The sequence below is a fragment of the Schizosaccharomyces cryophilus genome (assembly GCF_000004155.1).
Source record: "Schizosaccharomyces cryophilus OY26 unplaced genomic scaffold supercont4.7, whole genome shotgun sequence".
Taxonomy (NCBI): domain Eukaryota; kingdom Fungi; phylum Ascomycota; class Schizosaccharomycetes; order Schizosaccharomycetales; family Schizosaccharomycetaceae; genus Schizosaccharomyces; species Schizosaccharomyces cryophilus.
The window spans coordinates 631061-649987 of record NW_013185630.1 but is presented as its reverse complement, the minus strand read 5'-3'; the positions used below and the strand labels follow the sequence as shown (position 1 = coordinate 649987).

The window sequence follows — 18927 nt, the reverse complement described above, 5'->3', positions numbered from 1 at the left end:
TCTCACTGATGGATTCTTCTCAAAAAAATGGGCCTCACCCTTCCTTTCGCTGATTCACTTGACATACCTAAGTGCAACGTTTGGTGGAATCGCTTGAATCCATAAAATGAAAGATGATCGAGTATCAGAGAATGCAATTCAAAGGGATGCTCCTCCATTAAAGAAAATAAAAAGTAAGTTTTTTTCCTATGCCTGGGAAATTGTCTAACTGTCTAAATTAGAACAAAATCAGTTTTCATCATTATTGGAAAATATTCCTAACGCTGCAAGATATCGTCGTTCCTTTATGCACAAAGACACGTTACATTCATGTTATTCTACGAAAAGCAACCTCATTTTAACGATTAGTTATGATGGACATGTCAAGTTTTGGCATAAGACAACGGATGGGATAGAATATATTAAAGATTTTCCCACACACAATGGGAAAATCATCTCTACTTATTTAAGTAAGGATGAAAGAATCCTTGCTACTTGTGCTGATGATAATACTGTAAAGGTATTTGACATTGACAGCATTGATATGGTAAACATTATTGATTTAGATTTTGTACCAAATGATTTGGTTGCGTTTAGTACACCGTCTATGAAGGAAGAGATGCTGGCTGTTTCTGACGCCAATACACCGTTAGTGTATTTCTTTGATTTAGAAGGGGACGGTAACGTTCTGTATAGTGTAAAAAAACATTCGTTCCCGGTACATGTATTGGAATACATAAACAGCTTAAACTGTATGTTGTCTGTTGATAAAGGTGGCATGGTGGAATACTGGTGTCCAGAGGAGCCATTCCAAAAACCGAATGGACAGGGAATATTTGAGCTAAAGAGTCAAACGGATTTGTATATTTTTAAGAAAACAAAAAGCATTCCATCATCTATCCAGATCAGTCCTTCGGAAAAGATTTTTTCTTCAATTTCGTATCCGGATTGGAAGGTCCGAGTATTCGATGTAAAGAGCGGGCGAATCTTGCTAGAATTTGATGAGCATCCTTTAAATGCGGCGAAGGAAATGGAGCAGGCGTTAGAAAAGGAAGATGTGAACTCTTTGTATTTTATGAACCAGGTGGAGTTTGGAAGAAGATTGGCTATAGAAAGAGACATAGAGCGATCTGGGTGGATGGCTGATACCATTGCTATATTTGATGAAAGTGAAAATTATATTATTTATGGAAGTATCCTTGGAGTGAAGATTCAGTCGATTTCGGATGGATCGCTGGTACGAGTACTTGGTCGAGACGAAAGCATCCGTTTTGTGAAAGTGTCGCTATATCAGGGTGCGCCCAAGAAAGGAAAAATGGCGTCTTTGGAAATTATGGCCAGCAATAATCCCTTGGTTGAAGAAAGCTTTCGCAAGGATCCAACTTTATTCTGTACTGCATGGAAAAAGCAGCGCTTTTATTTATTTGGATCTGCTGATGAGAATATTACTTTGACTGATCGAGATACACTAAATGAGCATACAGTTGGACTCACGAAGGAATCAAACAAACCTGAAGAAAGGACTGCTTTGTTAGGGAAAGCTGCTGTACTGCACACTACCCAAGGAGACATCAGCATCAAGCTTTTACCTGAAGAAGCACCTAAGGCTGTTCAAAACTTTACCACTCATGCAGTCAATGGATATTATGATAACACAATCTTTCATCGTATTATAAAAAATTTTATGATTCAAGGAGGGGATCCATTGGGTGATGGCACTGGAGGAGAATCTATCTGGGGCAAGGATTTTGAGGACGAGTTTTCCCCAAACTTAAAGCATGATCGTCCTTTTACCGTCTCAATGGCGAATTCAGGGCCCAATACAAATGGCTCTCAATTCTTCATTACGACTGACTTGACTCCCTGGTTGGATGGAAAGCATACGATTTTTGGTCGTGCTTATGCTGGATTAGATGTTGTTCATCGTATTGAGCAAAGTGAAACGGACAAATATGATCGTCCTCTTGAGTCCACAAAAATAATTAACATTTCCATCTTGTATAATTAATATGAATAATCAACTAGAAAATTTGGGGAATATCACGACAAAAGTGTTTTATTTGAGACCAGTTTTGCTGTCCGTATGATTCATTATTCATAAAGTAATATTATTTTTGGATTTTTTAATAATATAAATACACTTTTTCAATATAAGAATTCCACTCCTTTTATGCAAACTTAGGTTGTATAGTGTTTCCGTAAAACCTTAGCTACCGAACAACGCTGTACTTTCAGGGAAGGCAACTCTCTACACTCACCCTTCCATAGAAAAGTTTTAGTTTTATCCATTCTTGAGTCTTATTCTTCTGATGCATAATGCTACATTGTAATATTGTAACATTGTATATAAAGGCTCAGTGCATAACGTTTATTTACATTGTTACCTCCTGTGTTATTTATGTATCGCAAAAATATTGCTATACTAAAGTTGCACGGGATGTTATCCCGTTTTACTATTATGTTGATGAAAGTGGAATACAACTGTTCATTGCCCAAACGTTGGCAGTTTGAGTTGGGCTCAAAAGTACTGAATGCAACTATTTACTTGGTAATATCCTATACCTGGTTGACTAAGTACATCGTCTTCAGTAAAAAAGTCAATTAGTTCGAGCGGTCGAATCTTCCAATCCGAAGATCCTGACTGTAGACTGATGAGTATATGTAGCTTTGCTAATCAAATCAATCAGTAAACCTTGTCAATTGGTAACGCATCGCATACGTGCTTCCGTTTTAATTGTTTGTTTACTTCGTATTATGCGACGACTCCTTGAGCTTATGAATATTAACTAATATTCCATTTTTACAATTTATTGTTATATAATGAATGCTAACGAGGTATCCAATTATGACAATTGTGACAGATACTGACATTTTGACATCACCCTGCTTCCTTTTCGAATTTCAAGCAAATGAATTAACTGAACTGCAATTGGCATACAAAACTTCTACCAACACACTCTTTTTTTATGAACATCTTTTAAGAGGCATTGTTAGTTTTCTGTGCATGCCCTTTTTTTCGTTGTTTTTTATTTTTACAAGTTTACAAAAGTCGTTGATTTTGTTACAATTGTGGTAATTTGTGCATAGCTAATCTTCATTTTCAAAGATTAAATCATGAAGAATAATTACGCTCCTATTACTGAAAAAGATGAAGCACATAATTCTATGATTGACGATGTGTCGAGCAGACGTCTTTTTTGTGAGAACAGCATATCGCCGCAGTTGCCGCCTCCATATTCAAGTAAGTGCTTATTGTAATAGCTGCGATAAAGTTTGTTTACTAAGCTAATGGATGATTGTTGACAAACTAATTCTTCCTGTCTGTCAAATGTAAACAATCAAATGGGCACATATGGATCCCTCTCTGGACCATACATTGATGTCTATTTAAAGAACATTTTCTAATTAATATGTAGATTCGACGAAATCTATTGATTTGGAAATGGCAGAACCTGCAGTTGAAAACCTTTCTCCATCGCATTCACCGTTACCATCATCGATTGAAAAAAAAAACTTTTTATTATCTTTTTTATAGCCATCCATGTTTATATTATTTGTTTATTCTATCAAGGATTAATGAAGAATCGGATAGTTTTCTGGACTGTAATTAATTTTTGGGTTATACTTTTCTTAGGAGTACTATACAGTAAGGATTGATATTGTTTACAAATTGACTGACAAATGTTTTAGCGACATACGAATCTTGGACGGAAGGTGCTTGTGCGACTGCTCATGGAATCAAGATTGGTTCTTGTGCAATGCAAAATTTCTTCAAAAAATGGTTTCAAGCCATGCTTCTGGCCTTTGCCAAAATAGCCATTCTCGATATTTTTATTTTAAGTGCAGCTTTTTCCGTGGTAAAGACGACAGAAATATTTGAGGGTTGTGATCCAAAGTTTTTTTGGATACTCTTCGGCCTACACAACTCGAGTATCTTCTTAATTGAAACAAGTAAGGTGATTACTAAAATACGATTGTACTAACTTTTAGTTTATCCAAATTACTTCAGAATTCTAACGCTTAACGTAATAAAATCACTGATTGGTACGTGAACTATTGATGAATTATGTTTATGAAACCGTTCTTGTTTATTAACTGAGCCAGAACTACACGAAGGAGAGAATTATTGGCGTCCAAGAAGAGAGGCTTATGAAATGAATGAGCAACCCTGATGAAGCTTTACCACTTTCTCTCGTTTATAGATGAATAATTCTAATGTTAATAATTTTTTAGGTTTTGAGACGGTTCTGTGCAGCCGAACCTTTCTCGAAAAGAGACCAAGCATTATAGTAAAAGTTAATATAGGATGCAATCTACATTGCTTTGTTTAACGTTTATGAAATTAGGTGCTGCTAATGAATTCTTGCTTTTACTTTTTTTGGATTATGAAACTCGTACATTGTTGCCTGTCATCAATATTACGTACTGCTTGATGGAAAAGTTATCTTATCTGATCCCGATCACTGCTTTTTTTGACCGTTTCTACTTTATGCTAATTAAAGTGATGAAATAGCAGAATTCCACATGAAGACAAGTACGCAATTAACTAATTCCCCTTTTTTAATAGAAAGATCGGATAGTTCGGTCCCTTGATAATTAGAGTAAGGATTGATCAGACAAGTGAAGTGAGAAACTTTTTCCCCTAAATAAGTCTTCTCTTCAATGGTCTTTCACAAGTACAACACAGTCCATTTAACGTACACAACCCTACAATTGTAATTATTACTTCCACTCAATAAATATTCTTATAAACCGTGAGACTTATTAACGTAAAAATATGCTCTTATGAAAGTGTATGGTAATATTTATTACACCAGCAAGACACCTATCGTGACATGACATATGTATTATGTTTAATTCCACCCTGTGTGGCCATGTAACTACTGGTACGAAGTTGGAGCGACACTTGGATATGAGGTAACACCCTGTTGAAAGCAAAGTTTACTTTACAATGGATATCTAATATTATTTAAAAAGGAATAAATGACTGGATTATAATATAAGCCTCGATTGCTTATCTATTGCGTTGTTTTTAAAGGATCAAAGGGCAGTTCTAACTTCATCAGAACAAATCACAACAAAACTAACACTTTCTCGGATCAACGACATGTCGTAGTTATGGATGTTACGCCTTATAAACTTCCTACAGATTCCGCAGTCCGTCCTGGTTACGGCAAACTAGGCAGGCCAGTAAATCTGAAAGCAAACTTTTACAAGATCACTGTGCTTCCGAGACACACAATTAACCAATATCATGTAAGAAATAGAGTCTAAAACGTTTATGTTGGAAGGAAAGGTTGGTATACATAACAAAAGTGGATGCAATTCTGATCCCGTCAACATTGGCACTAATTGATTTTTTTCTTTTCATCGGTTATGTGAACAGGTGATGCGATTTCTTTCTCTATAGTAGGAAACGAGCTATAGGAATGTACCCACACCTTCCCTCTTTCGGCCTCTGGGAATTTGTGGAATCTTTCCCATGCTTCCTTATCACTTGTTTAGTTCTTCTTTGATGATTCAACCTACTCCTTCCTATATTATTTCTTTTTTTTTTGTTTTTTTAACAAAGTTTAGGTTATCATCGGTGATGGGTCTCGTCTGCCTCGTAAATTAGTAGAAAAGATTTGGAATTCAAAGGAACTAAAGGATAAGCTTGGCTCTTCATGGCGTTCCTGTGTGTATGACGGAAAAAGTTTACTCTGGACGAAGGATAATATCCCTGATTTCTTCATCAAAGTGAACATCGGGAATCTGAAACGTGAACAGTTCACTGAATTTGGCATTCAAAAGACGACAACGATTAACTTGCAGACTCTGACGGAATTTGTCAATAGCAAATATGCTTTGGATCCTCATATACTAAACGGAATTATGTTTCTTGATTTGCTGTTGAAAAAGCAACCCTCAGAGACCTTATACGGATTTATGCGGTCCTTTTTTACTGGTGAGAATACTTTTTTATTAGGAAACGGAGTTGAAGCCTGGAAAGGGTTTTACCAAACCATTCGGCCTACTCAAGGCTGTATGAGTGTCAACGTTGACATATCTTCTAGTGCATTTTGGAGAGATGGTTCTTTTCTTTCCTTGTTATTAGAATACACAAATTCTAAAGATGTTCGAAATTTGACTCGCGTCGATTTCAACACTTTATCACGAAAATTTCGTTTGCTGAAAGTTACCTGTAAGCATCGAAATAATCAGGAAAGGCAATTGTCCAAAAAAGTATATTCTATCCAAGGATTTTCTTCTAAGAGTGCTTCTGCTTCAACTTTTGTCCGTAAAAAGGATGACAAATCAGAAACCATTTCTGTTTACAGGTACTTCCATGAGCATCACAATGTTCGGTTACAATATCCTGACCTGCCTTGTGTTGTCGTGAAGAATGGTGCAATGCTGCCAATCGAATTATGCTATGTAGAAAAAGGTCAACGGTATACTGCCAAATTAAATGCAGACCAAACTGCAAAAATGATACGCTTCGCTGCACAACGTCCACTCGAACGCGTACAGCAGACTGAGGGATTCGTTCGTCAATCGGCATGGGATAAGGATCCTTATTTGGCAGAGTATGGCATGAAAATTGCTTCTTCCATGATGGACGTTTCAGGTCGTATCTTGAACACCCCTTCCATCTGTTATGGGGGTAATTCAATTGAACGACCTACAGGTGGTAGCTGGAATTTACGTGGTAAACGTTTCTTTCAGCCTGCTCGTACACCCGTTAAGTCTTGGGCAGTCATGTGTTTTACCTCGACTCGAAAATTACCTACTGTAGTAATTGAAAATTTTTTAAATACTTATGTGCAAACCTTGACTGGGCTGGGTATTCAGTTCTCTCAAAAGAAGCCACCGATTATGTATGCCGACGTACAGGCAAACATTGAAGACTCCTTGAAAAATAATTATCGAAAGGCTGAGCAAGTCAGCAAGTGCCCTCCTGATTATTTATTTTTTATCGTTGATAAAAACGCTCCGGAACCATATGGGTCTATAACGCGCATCTGTAACACTATGTTGGGTATACCATCTCAGTGCGCTTTGAGTCAGCACATCCAGCAGGCAAAGCCGCAATATTGTGCTAATCTTGGAATGAAAGTTAATGTTAAACTTGGAGGAGTGAACACGATTCTACAGGCAAAATCGAATCCGCTTGGGAATATTCCAACCCTGATCATCGGTGCGGATGTCTATCATCCTGGCGTTGGATCATCAGGAGTATCTATCGCTTCTTTAGTTGGATCTCTAAACCTTGAAGGGAGTAAGTATACAGCAATTTCACGTTCTATTCCTCGACATCAAGAAGTCATTGATGATATGAAAGATGTTGTAGTCCATCTCTTGCAAGGGTTTAAAGCTACGACAGGTAAAATACCGCAACGGATCATTTATTTTCGTGATGGTACCTCCGAGGGCCAGTTTAAGTTTGTTGTTGAGCAAGAGCTTGCTGAACTTAAAGCAGCTTGTCAAAAGCTTTCGCCGAAGTACGATCCAAAGGTTACTGTTTGCACTACTCAAAAGAGACACCATGCTCGATTTTTTATAAAAAATAAGCAGGATGGTGATATAAATGGAAATCCTCTTCCGGGGACAATTATTGAGAAGAATGTTACGCATCCTTTCGAATATGATTTTTATTTAATTTCACATCCAACGCTTCAGGGCGTTTCTGCCCCCGTTCATTACACGGTTCTCCATGACGAAATCAACATGCCACCTGATCAATTCCAAGCGCTGTGTTATAATTTGTGTTATGTGTATGCTAGGTCCACAACTTCTGTGTCCTTGGTTCCTCCGGTGTACTATGCCCATCTGGTAAGTAATTTGGCTAAGTACCAAGATTCGACGTATGATGATACGGCTAGTGTTGTTTCAGAAGAAATTGCTGGTGAAGCTGTAAACCCATTACTTGAGGTTTCTGGCAAGCTGAAAACGAAGATGTGGTTTATGTAATTTCTATATAATTTCTGGTCTCTCACAACTATTATACAATTTATTGAACAACTAGTAAAGAATAGGTGGTATTGGAAACCCTTTGTTTTGACCTAGCATAGTGATCACCAATTTAATACTTATTCAAATCAAAGATGAGCTACCGGTACCTCTCTTGAGCAGAATCTTTATACGGTTGGGTTGATTCAGGTACCTTTACTGAATACTTACATTACAGTTCGAATCTGAATAATCGCAGACATATGATTGATGATCATTTGGCAAAGTATTACAGAATCAAGGGACAGCCAATGTTGAAAAGCAATCGCATACTTGATATTGATTACATTCATAGCACAACATTAATATATATATAAAAAAAAGAAAAAAGAAAGAGGTAAAAAGAAAATGAAAAAGAAAAAAAAATAATGTTGCAATTTTCATCATATTCTCTATTTTTTTAACCAAGAATTTAAAACTTCGAAAATGCTGAGAAATCAGCTTTGAGAATGTTTACTGATTCAGTAACCAAAACTTTTCATTAAGTACGAAGTTAAACTAGGCATTATTAAATTTGACTGATTCAATACCTAAAAGCGAAGTAAATCCGATTTATGAATTTGTAAGATATAAATTTCCCTCGAGTGCAAATTCATATTTCACGAATAAGTATCTAATCAATCAACGTTTTTGAAGCGAGTTTCATTTTTTTTACTTGCACTAAAATTTTTATATAAAAGTTGAAACTTTGACGCGTAAAATTGCATCAGCAGTTTAACAGATATTTTTTATGTTTACAAACCCATTACCGATCACGTCCAATTCGCTTCATGATGGCCGAGTTAACCAAAATACAAAGGCGGCATCCCTCGTCGTACATCATTTCCATTCCATCTTTAGCAGTCATTCCGTGATTCATTCGTCCAACGATATCAGAGATTTCAGCAGAGAAAAGATTGCAACTAGTACGTTAGTAAATGTAAAAAACCGAAATACAGTCGCTTTATTCAAACATACGTTTTAATCCATTTCACACGAACGCCTCCGGCGTATGTAGCATTATCTGCCCAAAAAGGGAGTTCTGCACTGTTCAAATCACTCACGACTTGAGCATAACCAAGAGCATTATTTGTCGGCTTTGCAATAAAAATAAAATAGATACTAGCCTTCTGTTATAATGTTAGTAAAATAAGCAGCGTCAAATAATATATGTCAGTATTACCTTATATGCATCAGATACACGAGAAGCTGCTTCGTGCTTTACAGCCCAAATAGAGGTTTTCTTTGCATGGGCAATCGCTGTTTCGTTGTCACAAAGCATAATAAAATAACGAGAGCCTAAATGGTTAATAAATATGATCGAACCAATCAACTTTTACATACGATGTGAAATTCCACTTTCGTCAAGAATCACACGAGGGTTAATCATAGATATCCGTTCGCCTTTGTCATTTCTATATTCACTTGCTCTCGCAAAATTTAGCGGAGGGGGAGTGGGAGCACGCGGCTTAGGTTTTTCCTTTCTGGGAGGAGGTGCTGAATAAGGCTCAGCGTTCACTGAGTAATGAGGGTGATCCGCATAAGGAACATCTGCAACAGAACGATGGGCATAAGGGTCAATAAGGCTAGGAGAATGAGAAGCACGAACATCACTAGCCATCAAGGGATATCTACTAGTGGTACCACGCAAATCATCAGCACCAAGCTGAGAGGAAGCTTTCGCACCATACGGAGGATAGCCAACAGGATACATGGGAGCTGATAATGGAGGACGATCGCCAGCCATTGCATATGGTGATTTTGAGTAGGGATCATCCTCAGTAAAACGAGGACCATATGGGTCAACGATTCTCCTTGGTGGAGGACTCAATGTTCTTCGCTTTGAAGGAGGTTGCAATTCAAAACGAGCGCGATCATAATACGCGGCAGGTGCATCAGATTGGGCTGGATAGTATTTGGATTGCAGCGTAGCTGACTCGGGAGGATATGGTGGGAAAACAGGAGACTCAGGAGGAACAGCAGAAGGCGGTCCATACATTAACGATTCACGACGAACAGAGCGAAAGTAAGGCCACTCATAAGAATGGCCATAATCAGTACAATGGCGAGTAAAATCATATTTCACTGGCTTCGCTAAGCGTGGATCATCAATCATAATTCTTCTTCCAATGGGGGCCTCACGAGAATCGGGAGCCGGTCTTTTTAAAGGAGAAGTAAAACTATTCGCAGTAGGATTTGAAAGTACATGGACGGGTTCCGCTGGTCTGCTTGACCAGACACTTCTAGAGTCATTAGATTCGTTTGACGGTTGAGAAGCTAAACAAAAATTAGTCCATGTGTTCAAGCAAGCAAAACGCATATTTCAATCACATTGCTTTGACTATTCAACAAGCGGAAGTTCTTCCACTTTATGTAATTAATAACTTACGCCATAAGCTTCGCAAAACCTCCAAGTTTGGGAGTTCAGGTAATTGTTTAGAAGACTGAGAATTAAAGTTTGTGTTTGACATTCTCCAAGAATTCGTACAATGTAATTTTCAAGCTTTCAAATTAAATGGAAGTTTTGATTAATTATTCCAATATCTTCGCAATCTCTTGAATTAGAAAACACAGTTCAAAATTGAATTTCGTCGACGGTTAATCTTGCAAGCGAATACCAAAAATAAAACTGGACACAAGTTTTAAATGATCAAAAAGTACCTCAATTTAGTTTTCCTTTTTATTACAAGAATCCTGTAACTTTTTTTTTTACGCCAAAACCAAATTATGAAACAAAAACGTCTCCAAAAAATAATATATATATAAACAAGAGGAAGCAGCCACTTCTAGCCAAGTTGCCAAATGGAAAATTAAAGTTGAATAGCTGATTAATTGTTTAATTAGTTATTAGTAAGAAAGAAGCACTTGCACTTCCACGACTTTGCTGCGGTAGGAAGAGAGTAGGTTGGAAAGGGGAGAATGGGACATATCAATCAAAAACATGTGTATGCATCTATATCGCTAACGGAGCCAAATATATACATATATCTCTAAAGAAAAAATTATCAGCACATGAGATCTATTTTTTATTGGAGTTTTGTGTAAAATTACTTATAAACCTATATGAAGCCAAATGCTTCGTCTATTAAATGATCAAAATGTTACTCAAAGATGTGTTTACTGTTACTCTTGAGAAGGATTTTCATCTTCAAGGATTACTTGATAGCCAAATAAATGGTAGAATCTACTATTTTCAAACTTGAATGCTCTTTGAAAGACCGGTTACGTTTTCAGTAAAGCAGCGCTTCAGTTTCAGATTTACTATTTGGAAGTCATTCGGCATAAACAAAGTTTGTACATAAATACTATAAACAGGAAAAGCAAAAGCTATTTAAATAGCTTTTTTTTAATTACTTATATTTGACAAATAATACACGTATTGAGAGTTGTAAGATAAACAAAAAGGATTCTCACTTCAAATCGTCATCTGTAGGTAAGTACTGTAGCTTTTCAAATATTTGGTGAGTGAACTCCCATAGCTTATTCACAATGAAAGGGTCATGATTTCGGTAACAGGTTGACCTCTGGGCGACAGCTCGGAAGAATGCTCCATTCAGTCGCTCTTCAGAGATGGTAGGTGACGTGGCGGCGTACAATGTTGTGTAAGCTCCCCAAACGGGATCAAGAAGTAGACGATTTAAAGGAGATTGTATCATTATCTTCCGAATATATTCTTGGGAATATTGCAAGAGATTCGTCTTCACTACACCTGGATGTAAGCTGACGGCGTAGATGCCATATTTCTCGAGACGATGGGCAAGCGCTTGTGCATGGAGGATATTGGCATATTTCGATTGTCCATACCGTGTTTGTTGTCCTCCCAAAACATAAGGAAGGTTAATGTCTGGAAAGTAGATTCCACTGTATGGAGCCGTAAAATAGGACAAACTAGAGACATTGACAATGCGTACATCACCAGGTCTTGAATTCTCTGCGGCACGGCGTAATGCAGGAATAAGGCGGTACGTAAACAAGTAATGGGATAGATAATTTGTCTGAATTTGAGCTTCATAGCCATTCTTTGACAGCTGATATTTGCCAAACATGACACCAGCATTATTGATTAAAAGGTCCAACTTCGTTTCCTTTGCCAGGAATACTTCTGTAGCTTGATAGACACTGTCGAAATCGAGTAGATCCATATGTAAGAACACAACGTTGGCGTTTTTGCATTCTTCGCGTATATTCTTGATCGCTGTAATGTATTTTTCTTCATTGCGACCGGCTAAGTACACCTTCGCACCTTTAATTGCCAATTGCAAAGCAGTGATATATCCTATACCACCAGAAGATCCTGTTACGATCGCTACTTTGCCGTGTAAATCAGGAATGTCTTGAAACGACCAATTCGGGGTATTTACACCGAAAAACTTTGCTGAACGATCAATTAAATTATGAAACATACTTCTTGAGGTCAGTATTGTCAAAAAGGTATATATGAAAGACGACTTTGTAGTTGACGCAGCATATAATAGTGATGTCGTTGAAGGTACTCAAATACATATTAAAGAGGTAATATAATAAAACAAAAGTGTAGACCAGTAGGAAAATGCTGCTTTTTTAATGAGGTTTTGTTTTACACTATGAATCGCCTTCTCAAAATCTGTTATTGACTTTTAAATTCTTACTCGTCATGATGATTCTCATAAATGCACCTACAGAGAGAAGATTTTCCCTTCAAATTGCTTTCAATAGCATACTGAGTTTATATCTCCCTACAAATCGTGTCTGGTAGGAGCTATTTGGTGTTATGCTTGGCTTTACTTTCGTTGTTCTTTCATCTACGAATAGCTTTTTCGTTAGCGATAAAAGCATCTAGAGCAAATCATTTCAAATAGAATTTCTTCTTTCCTTTTATTTTCAGACTTGTAGACAATGTCCTGTTTGTTTACATATAAATTCTGCCTTCCTTGCTGGAGAACAATGTTACCTGCTTTTTTTCAACTTTCAACACAAACTGAGACCTATAGAACCCAACTTGTTTGGTCTGTCCTCGTTGAAACAGAAGATTTCATACATGTCTTTCTTTTTATAACACTCTTTATGACAGGGTTCCTTTTTTTTACTAGCGAATGTTGAGTAAATCGAACAAATGGATATAGACGAGTTTAACGAACGGATACTGAATCAAATTTCAGAAAAGGTATTTTATAAAAGTATATGAAAAGAAGGAAAACAAAGACTAGCTGGATCAAACATAGAACTGGTTGCTTATTTCCTTTGTACGCAAGCAACGTAGCACCAGTTATAAAAGACATAAATAATAATAATAATTTGTTTTTTAAATGCGAATTTACTTTTCTTTTCTGAGAATCTATTTTCTTTCTATATATTCTAACAACATCTAGGCATGGAAAACCAGACTCACAGCATATGAAGAACTATTGGCTGCGTTTACTAGGGCTTCTGATGATAACGATTTATGTTTTCAGCCTTGGATTCAAGATCCTAGTTTATGGAAGCGTGGGCTCTGCGAGAGTAATGTTCCTACTCAAGAATGCGCTGTAAAAGTTCTTTATGCTTTTTTAGATAAATCGCGGAGGAAGGGTGTCTCCAGTTCTAAAAATATTGTTATCCCTTCATTACTTGAAAAATGTCTTCCTTCAGCAAGACCTTCTATTAGAGACCTTACTCATCAGGCACTTCTACTTTTGGCTAGCGCTGGCGCTATAGATACCGTTGTTGATGGCCTTCTGAGTAGTTGTCAAGTGAAACACCCAAAACAAGCCATGGCCTCTATTAAAGAACTATGTCTATTTATTGAGAAATACGGTATACCTACCATTCCTCTTTCTCCTTTATACAAGCTTCTTCCTGGTTTATTCGCTCAATCAGATAAAAATGTGCGTCAAGAAGCTTCCAAGCTTGCCGTTCAGGTTTACCGCTGGGTCGGCGATTCACTTAAAACCAACCTGTTTCCCCAGCTAAAACCAATTCAAATATCTGACCTTGAGTCTCTCTTTCGTTCAGCACCTCCTTTAGTTACGAAAAGCTCGGTATCGGCTATCAATTGTTCACCCGTTTCCCCCGTTGCAAAATCTCCTGTTTCAATTGAAAATCGCTCGCTGGAACAGAAACCATCTTCACGCAATGTTAGCCAAAAACAGACCAACACCTCCGGCAATTCCCGTCCAATGAAATCATCCTTGAGCATTCCTCATCCATCTCAATCTTCTCCTTCTCCTATAAAGTCATCAACTTTTGACGTTCCGATTGACGTTCTTTCTAAATTAACTCCAGAACTCTATAATGCCTTGTCTTCGCCCAAGTGGAAGGACCGCAAAGAAGCTCTTGATAGCATTCACGAAGTATGTAAATACCCCTGCTATGAAGAAGGAGATTACGATGAACTATTCCGTGTAATTGCTAAATCATTGAAAGACGCCAACGTGGTTGTCGTTGGTACCTCTGCGCAGTTGTTGATAGCTGTCTCAAAGGCGCTGAAGAAAAATGAAGTTCCTTATGTACCTATTGTATTTATACCATTATTCGAAAGGTTTAAAGAGAGGAAACCTTCCTTGGTAAATGTTCTTTTTGACGCAGCAAATGCTATGTTTGAAGCTTGTGGTCTAAATGAGCTTGTTGATCAAGCCTTAGAATTTTTAGGACACAAAAACCCTCAAGTTAAGACAGAAACACTGCGTTGGCTAAACCATTGTCTTCAACATACAGAGTCATGCCCTCCGAGGGTTTCTCTGGAAGCATTATGTAATCGTTGTTTAGTTCTAGTTAATGATACGTTTGAACCTGTTCGAACGGCAACAACGGAGGTGTTAGCTACTCTCATGCAAATGTTTGGTCAAACAATCTTATCCAAGTATATTGTCGGACTTGATCCAAAGAGGTTGCAGAAGGTAAATGAGCTTTCAGAAAACATTCAGGTACAAGCACATCCAAATCAACCCCCTAGACCAAAACTTCCCAGAGTAGCTTCTCCTTTGAAGCCATCTCCTGTCAAACCAATTTTATCTCCTAGCTTTACGTCTTCACCTTTGGCTTCTGTACAGACAAGTGTACCTGAAGAACCTCCTTCTCTTAAGTCCTCCCCTGTCAAATCACTATCTTCCAGTCTCCGCTCGCAAGCTATGAATCATAGAATGACCAACTCGGCTTTGAAACCAGCCCCTAAGTCGGCGTCTATTGGTGTTACCAAGCAGACAAACGAAGTTTTGACCCCGACATTGACTAAAAAGGTAGAAACGAACCGCTTGTCCACGAAGACTCACCCAAGTCTACTTATGAAGTCCACATTAAAAGAGCATGTCTCTCCAGCAAGTAAACAAGCCGGTGTAAGTACCTCTAATTTGGTGACCATTACGTTGTCCGAAAAGATTGAGTTGGATCTTTTAAGAGAAGAGAAAGCTATCCGACAAGTACAGCAGACAGAGGATGCTTTGGAAAGAGAACGGTTATTCCGGGAAATTAATGATCTTCAAATTATAAACGCAGAATTACGAGAACAGCTTGATAACTGCCAAGGGATGATCAGTCAGAAAGAGTCGAAACTTTTCTCTTTGCAAGAAGAGGTGAACCGACTAAGTAATCGATTACAGGAGGTCTTGTTGGAGTTAGAGCAGCGACAAGACAATGTGGATGAAAATTCCATGGACATTGATTCCAAGGAAATGGAAAGTACAGTAAAAAAAGAAGACGGGACGGATTCTTCATATACTATGAAAAGTCCAATTAGAAACCCAGAAGAACCTTTAAGAAATATTCGGCGATCAACACTGCTTCCAGCACGACGGTCTCTTGCAGGATCAATGCTACAAAAACCGGCAGCTTTTTCACGCCCATCTTTTTTTTTCCAATAGCAATCAATCAAATGGCTTCTCTTCACATTCCCCCTCGAACAGTTTGTCTCCGTGGTCAGAGGGGACAGATATCTCCACGCATTTGTTGGAACAAATTCAAAGGATGAAGCGAAGCTAAATCAAAAAAATTTTTAAAAAGATTCAAAATGCTGATTTTTGGAACCTTCTTGTTCGATTGTTTGCTGTATATAATACTCTTCATGAAGAATTCAATGCACTGTCCGGAGAAGGACTATGGATATCCCTGCCGAGTTTGCTAACGAACCTGCAGACAAGAAAATGCTGAATGGTAATAGGGTTTTCTTCATGCATGGTTAAATACCAAATTTTCTTTACAGGAGGATTCGCAGGAAAAATGCCATTCCTTTATTGATTCTATGGGGTTTTGTTTACAACTGTAAACGAAGGTAGATGGAAGGGTAGTGCACTATTTACTTTTTTTTAACAAAATGTATTGATATATGGGTTGCATACAGATATAAGAACATGATTAAAGCTTAGATTGGATTTGATTTTTGTTATTTAATCTTTCTTATTGCGGGCAGTAGCGAAAGATATGATTCGTTTCCCTATAAAAACCCCTCCCCCGGGGGGAAATTGCAAAGTCTAGCACTAACGAGCTTCTTTTTAGTCTCCTAATATGGTAGGAGAGTAATTTGGGTTTTAAATGAATATCACCTTAGAACGAACACTTTGTCGAACTATGATATCAACTTTATGGAAAGCGAAGGGGTTCATGCAACACAATAAGTGGCCAAAACAATAAACAATCACCTAAAGGAGCAGTAAAAATCATTTGATTTGAAACATTTCGATGACTGGTTAAAGAGAACAATAGATGCATAAGGAATGGACAAACGAATTTAACCAGTCAAATCAACTATAGTGAGAAATTCGGTTTCACTTTCGCTTATTTTCCAAAATCTTTTAAACTCTTATATTCTTCGATTAAACTTGTTTCTTTAAATCCCCTTACACTACTACCCTGTTAACTACGATCATATTATTCCTTACTACTGTCTTGCTGCATGCATATGGAGAAGATTCTCAGTATTAGCATATCCCTAGTATATAGCTATACTTATAATTATATCTCAGAAATCCAAAATTGTGGGAAAGCAGCTCGGAGTTTATATTTGCTACATACGACATGACGTTATATTGACCTCATGCAAATGATAGAATGGACGAACGAGTTGTAAGTTTGTTGCACTTTAAAGCACCATCGATGATATCATTTTCCCATCAACGAAAATTATATAAACGCACGACCTCTTTATCGTCTCGGACTTTACAACAACATTTGTGAACATCAAAACACTATCTTTTACGGATCGTTTCTAGAAACTTATCAATCATTTGAATTTCCGAATACGTTTACATCGATCTTTTGTTATTGTTGAAACTACAACGTATTGATACCCTTTCTTTTTCTGTATACCAGTTATACCAGCTAATTATTTATCTGATATTTATTTGGGATTGTAAAGATGCACCGTTCTTACTCTTTAAGAAATAGTCGTGCCCCTACGGCTTCCCAGTTGATGAATCCTCCTCCACCTGTCTCTAGTGCCCGTAATAGTCGATCCTTTACTCCATTCAGACATTCCATGCGAATTCACCAAGCTGTTAACTTCTCCCCTGATTTGGCTAAGCGTTTAGCCGTTCTGGTCAAAATGGAGAAGAACGTCATGGCTAGCATGGTCCAAGTCACTCGTGGTCGTCGTGACGCTGCTCGCCAGTTGTCTTACTGGGGTGAAGATTGTGACGATGACATTAGTGATGTTACCGATAAGTTGGGAGTGTTGTTTTATGAAGTTGCCGAGTTGGAAAACTATTTGATTGATCGTCACGACCAATATCGTGTTACCCTAAAGTCCATTCGTAACATCGAGGCCTCTGTCCAACCTTCTCGTGAAAAGAAGCAGAAGCTTTTGGATCACATTTACATGCTTAAGCATAAGGATCCTGAATCACCTAAATTGGTTACAATGGAGCAAGAGCTTGTTCGTGAGGAAGCCGCTTGTTTGGTAGCTGAAGCTCAACTTTCCAACACCACCCGTGAAAAGTTCAAGCAAGCCATGACCTACAATTTGGATGCTCTCCATGAGCATGCCGAAAAGCTTGGCTTGATTACTGCCTATGGACGTCATTTGTTGAACTTGATCGATGACGCTCCCGTTACTCCAGGTGAAGCTCGTCCTGCTTATGATGGCTATGAGACTTCTCGCCAAATTATCATGGATGCTGAGCATGCTCTTAGCACCTGGATCCCGGCTCATCCTTCAGTAAACTTTGCCAAGCCTCAAGAAGAAGATGTTCAGAGTGACGCTCGTTCTTGGAATGACTATGAGGCCCAAGGTGAGCCTGTTCCTGTTCAACAAATGACTCAAATGAATGATTCTCAATCCGATACCAGCGAAATGGCTGAGAATGACCCTAATATGCATCCTCACGTTCGTGAAGAACGCATTGCTCGTATGGATGGTGTTGAAAACAACGCTGTCAATGATACCACAAGCTTACAACCCAAAGAGCAACAACCTGCTGTACAAGTTGCTTAAACAACAAATGGAAGAAAAGTTTCGAACAAAGAAGCCACCATGGTAATTTTTTGAAACACTTACGCGTTGGGTTCATTTGTTGTTTTTTTTTTTTTTTGATTCCAATGTAAACTGCTTAAAATAATTTTTCCGTAATGGCAGGGAAAAGAAATTCCTAATAAGGGATTGCTAATTATTAATCAAGCATACAAACGATACAATTATTTTTACCGATGGAATAATCTAAGAAGTTGGATTGAGCAAAGCAAGTTAATACTTAATGAACTAGTGTGCCTATTATTTTTTTTTAAGAGCGTTTTGTGCGTTTCAAGGAAAGTTAGTCGCTAGATGGAATATTTAGTTAGTTTGCTCAATCCATGAATGTTTTTGACAATGTGGAGTACTAGCTGATTTTGAAAATTTAATTTACCCTTTGAAGTATTTACAATGAGAAGTAGAATGATAGTGGTTTATTTATGTTTTGGGATAAAGATAGTGAAATAGTGCCTGTACCGTCTATTGATGAATAAGTGCGTGATAAGTAGAGAAGAGGTATGTAGGAATTACAAGACTGCGTACATGCACGACTAATACAATTTCTATGGACAAAGTAGAGTGCA

At 37.7% G+C, this 18927-nt stretch overlaps 7 protein-coding genes across 7 annotated transcripts; 5 read left to right on the top strand and 2 right to left on the bottom strand.

The window, feature by feature from the left end:
* Positions 1-106: 106 nt before the first annotated feature.
* On the top strand, positions 107-1987 carry SPOG_03480 (WD repeat containing cyclophilin family peptidyl- prolyl cis-trans isomerase Cyp9; the record flags this gene model as incomplete). The annotated part of the gene is made up of 2 exons (XM_013169895.1): positions 107-173; positions 222-1987. 2 exons carry the CDS (start codon positions 107-109, stop codon positions 1985-1987), a joined length of 1833 nt encoding a protein of 610 aa, XP_013025349.1.
* Positions 1988-2778: 791 nt separating this feature from the next.
* On the top strand, positions 2779-4737 carry SPOG_03479 (uncharacterized protein). The gene is made up of 5 exons (XM_013169894.1): positions 2779-3220; positions 3396-3625; positions 3670-3930; positions 3970-4023; positions 4084-4737. The coding sequence occupies exons 2-5, from the start codon at positions 3556-3558 to the stop codon at positions 4149-4151; spliced, it is 453 nt and encodes a 150-aa protein (XP_013025348.1). The 5' UTR covers positions 2779-3220; positions 3396-3555; the 3' UTR covers positions 4152-4737.
* A 91-nt stretch (positions 4738-4828) lies between these two features.
* Positions 4829-7932, top strand: SPOG_03478 (argonaute; the record flags this gene model as incomplete). The annotated part of the gene is made up of 3 exons (XM_013169893.1): positions 4829-4896; positions 5046-5235; positions 5557-7932. 3 exons carry the CDS (start codon positions 4829-4831, stop codon positions 7930-7932), a joined length of 2634 nt encoding a protein of 877 aa, XP_013025347.1.
* Positions 7933-8313: 381 nt separating this feature from the next.
* On the bottom strand, positions 8314-10856 carry SPOG_03477 (YTH family protein Mmi1). Its single transcript, XM_013169892.1, has 5 exons — positions 10340-10856; positions 9295-10227; positions 9134-9249; positions 8929-9080; positions 8314-8873 (listed from the first exon to the last, which is right to left on the bottom strand). The coding sequence occupies exons 1-5, from the start codon at positions 10419-10421 to the stop codon at positions 8717-8719; spliced, it is 1440 nt and encodes a 479-aa protein (XP_013025346.1). The 5' UTR covers positions 10422-10856; the 3' UTR covers positions 8314-8716.
* Positions 10857-11169: 313 nt separating this feature from the next.
* Positions 11170-12507, bottom strand: SPOG_03476 (short chain dehydrogenase). The gene has a single exon (XM_013169891.1). It carries the CDS (start codon positions 12351-12353, stop codon positions 11361-11363), a length of 993 nt encoding a protein of 330 aa, XP_013025345.1. The 5' UTR covers positions 12354-12507; the 3' UTR covers positions 11170-11360.
* A 535-nt stretch (positions 12508-13042) lies between these two features.
* SPOG_03475 (microtubule-associated protein Dis1) lies at positions 13043-15764 on the top strand (the record flags this gene model as incomplete). The annotated part of the gene is made up of 2 exons (XM_013169890.1): positions 13043-13093; positions 13299-15764. The coding sequence occupies 2 exons, from the start codon at positions 13043-13045 to the stop codon at positions 15762-15764; spliced, it is 2517 nt and encodes an 838-aa protein (XP_013025344.1).
* A 1242-nt stretch (positions 15765-17006) lies between these two features.
* Positions 17007-18793, top strand: SPOG_03474 (protein kinase inhibitor). Its single transcript, XM_013169889.1, has one exon. It carries the CDS (start codon positions 17255-17257, stop codon positions 18326-18328), a length of 1074 nt encoding a protein of 357 aa, XP_013025343.1. The 5' UTR covers positions 17007-17254; the 3' UTR covers positions 18329-18793.
* Positions 18794-18927: the final 134 nt, after the last annotated feature.

Excerpts from the sequence above, each read along its gene's own strand:
- SPOG_03474 (XM_013169889.1), top strand. The coding sequence starts at position 17,255 with ATGCACCGTTCTTACTCTTTAAGAAATAGTCGTGCCCCTACGGCTTCC.
- SPOG_03477 (XM_013169892.1), bottom strand. The coding sequence starts at position 10,421 with ATGTCAAACACAAACTTTAATTCTCAGTCTTCTAAACAATTACCTGAA. Across the intron at positions 9,250-9,294 it reads CGAAAGTGGAATTTCACATC|GCTCTCGTTATTTTATTATG; the intron begins GTATGTAAAAGT and ends TTAACCATTTAG. Across the intron at positions 9,081-9,133 it reads GTGTATCTGATGCATATAAG|AAGGCTAGTATCTATTTTAT; the intron begins GTAATACTGACA and ends ACATTATAACAG.
- SPOG_03479 (XM_013169894.1), top strand. The coding sequence starts at position 3,556 with ATGAAGAATCGGATAGTTTTCTGGACTGTAATTAATTTTTGGGTTATA. Across the intron at positions 3,626-3,669 it reads TTTCTTAGGAGTACTATACA|CGACATACGAATCTTGGACG; the intron begins GTAAGGATTGAT and ends CAAATGTTTTAG. Across the intron at positions 3,931-3,969 it reads TATCTTCTTAATTGAAACAA|TTTATCCAAATTACTTCAGA; the intron begins GTAAGGTGATTA and ends ACTAACTTTTAG.
- SPOG_03476 (XM_013169891.1), bottom strand. The coding sequence starts at position 12,353 with ATGTTTCATAATTTAATTGATCGTTCAGCAAAGTTTTTCGGTGTAAAT.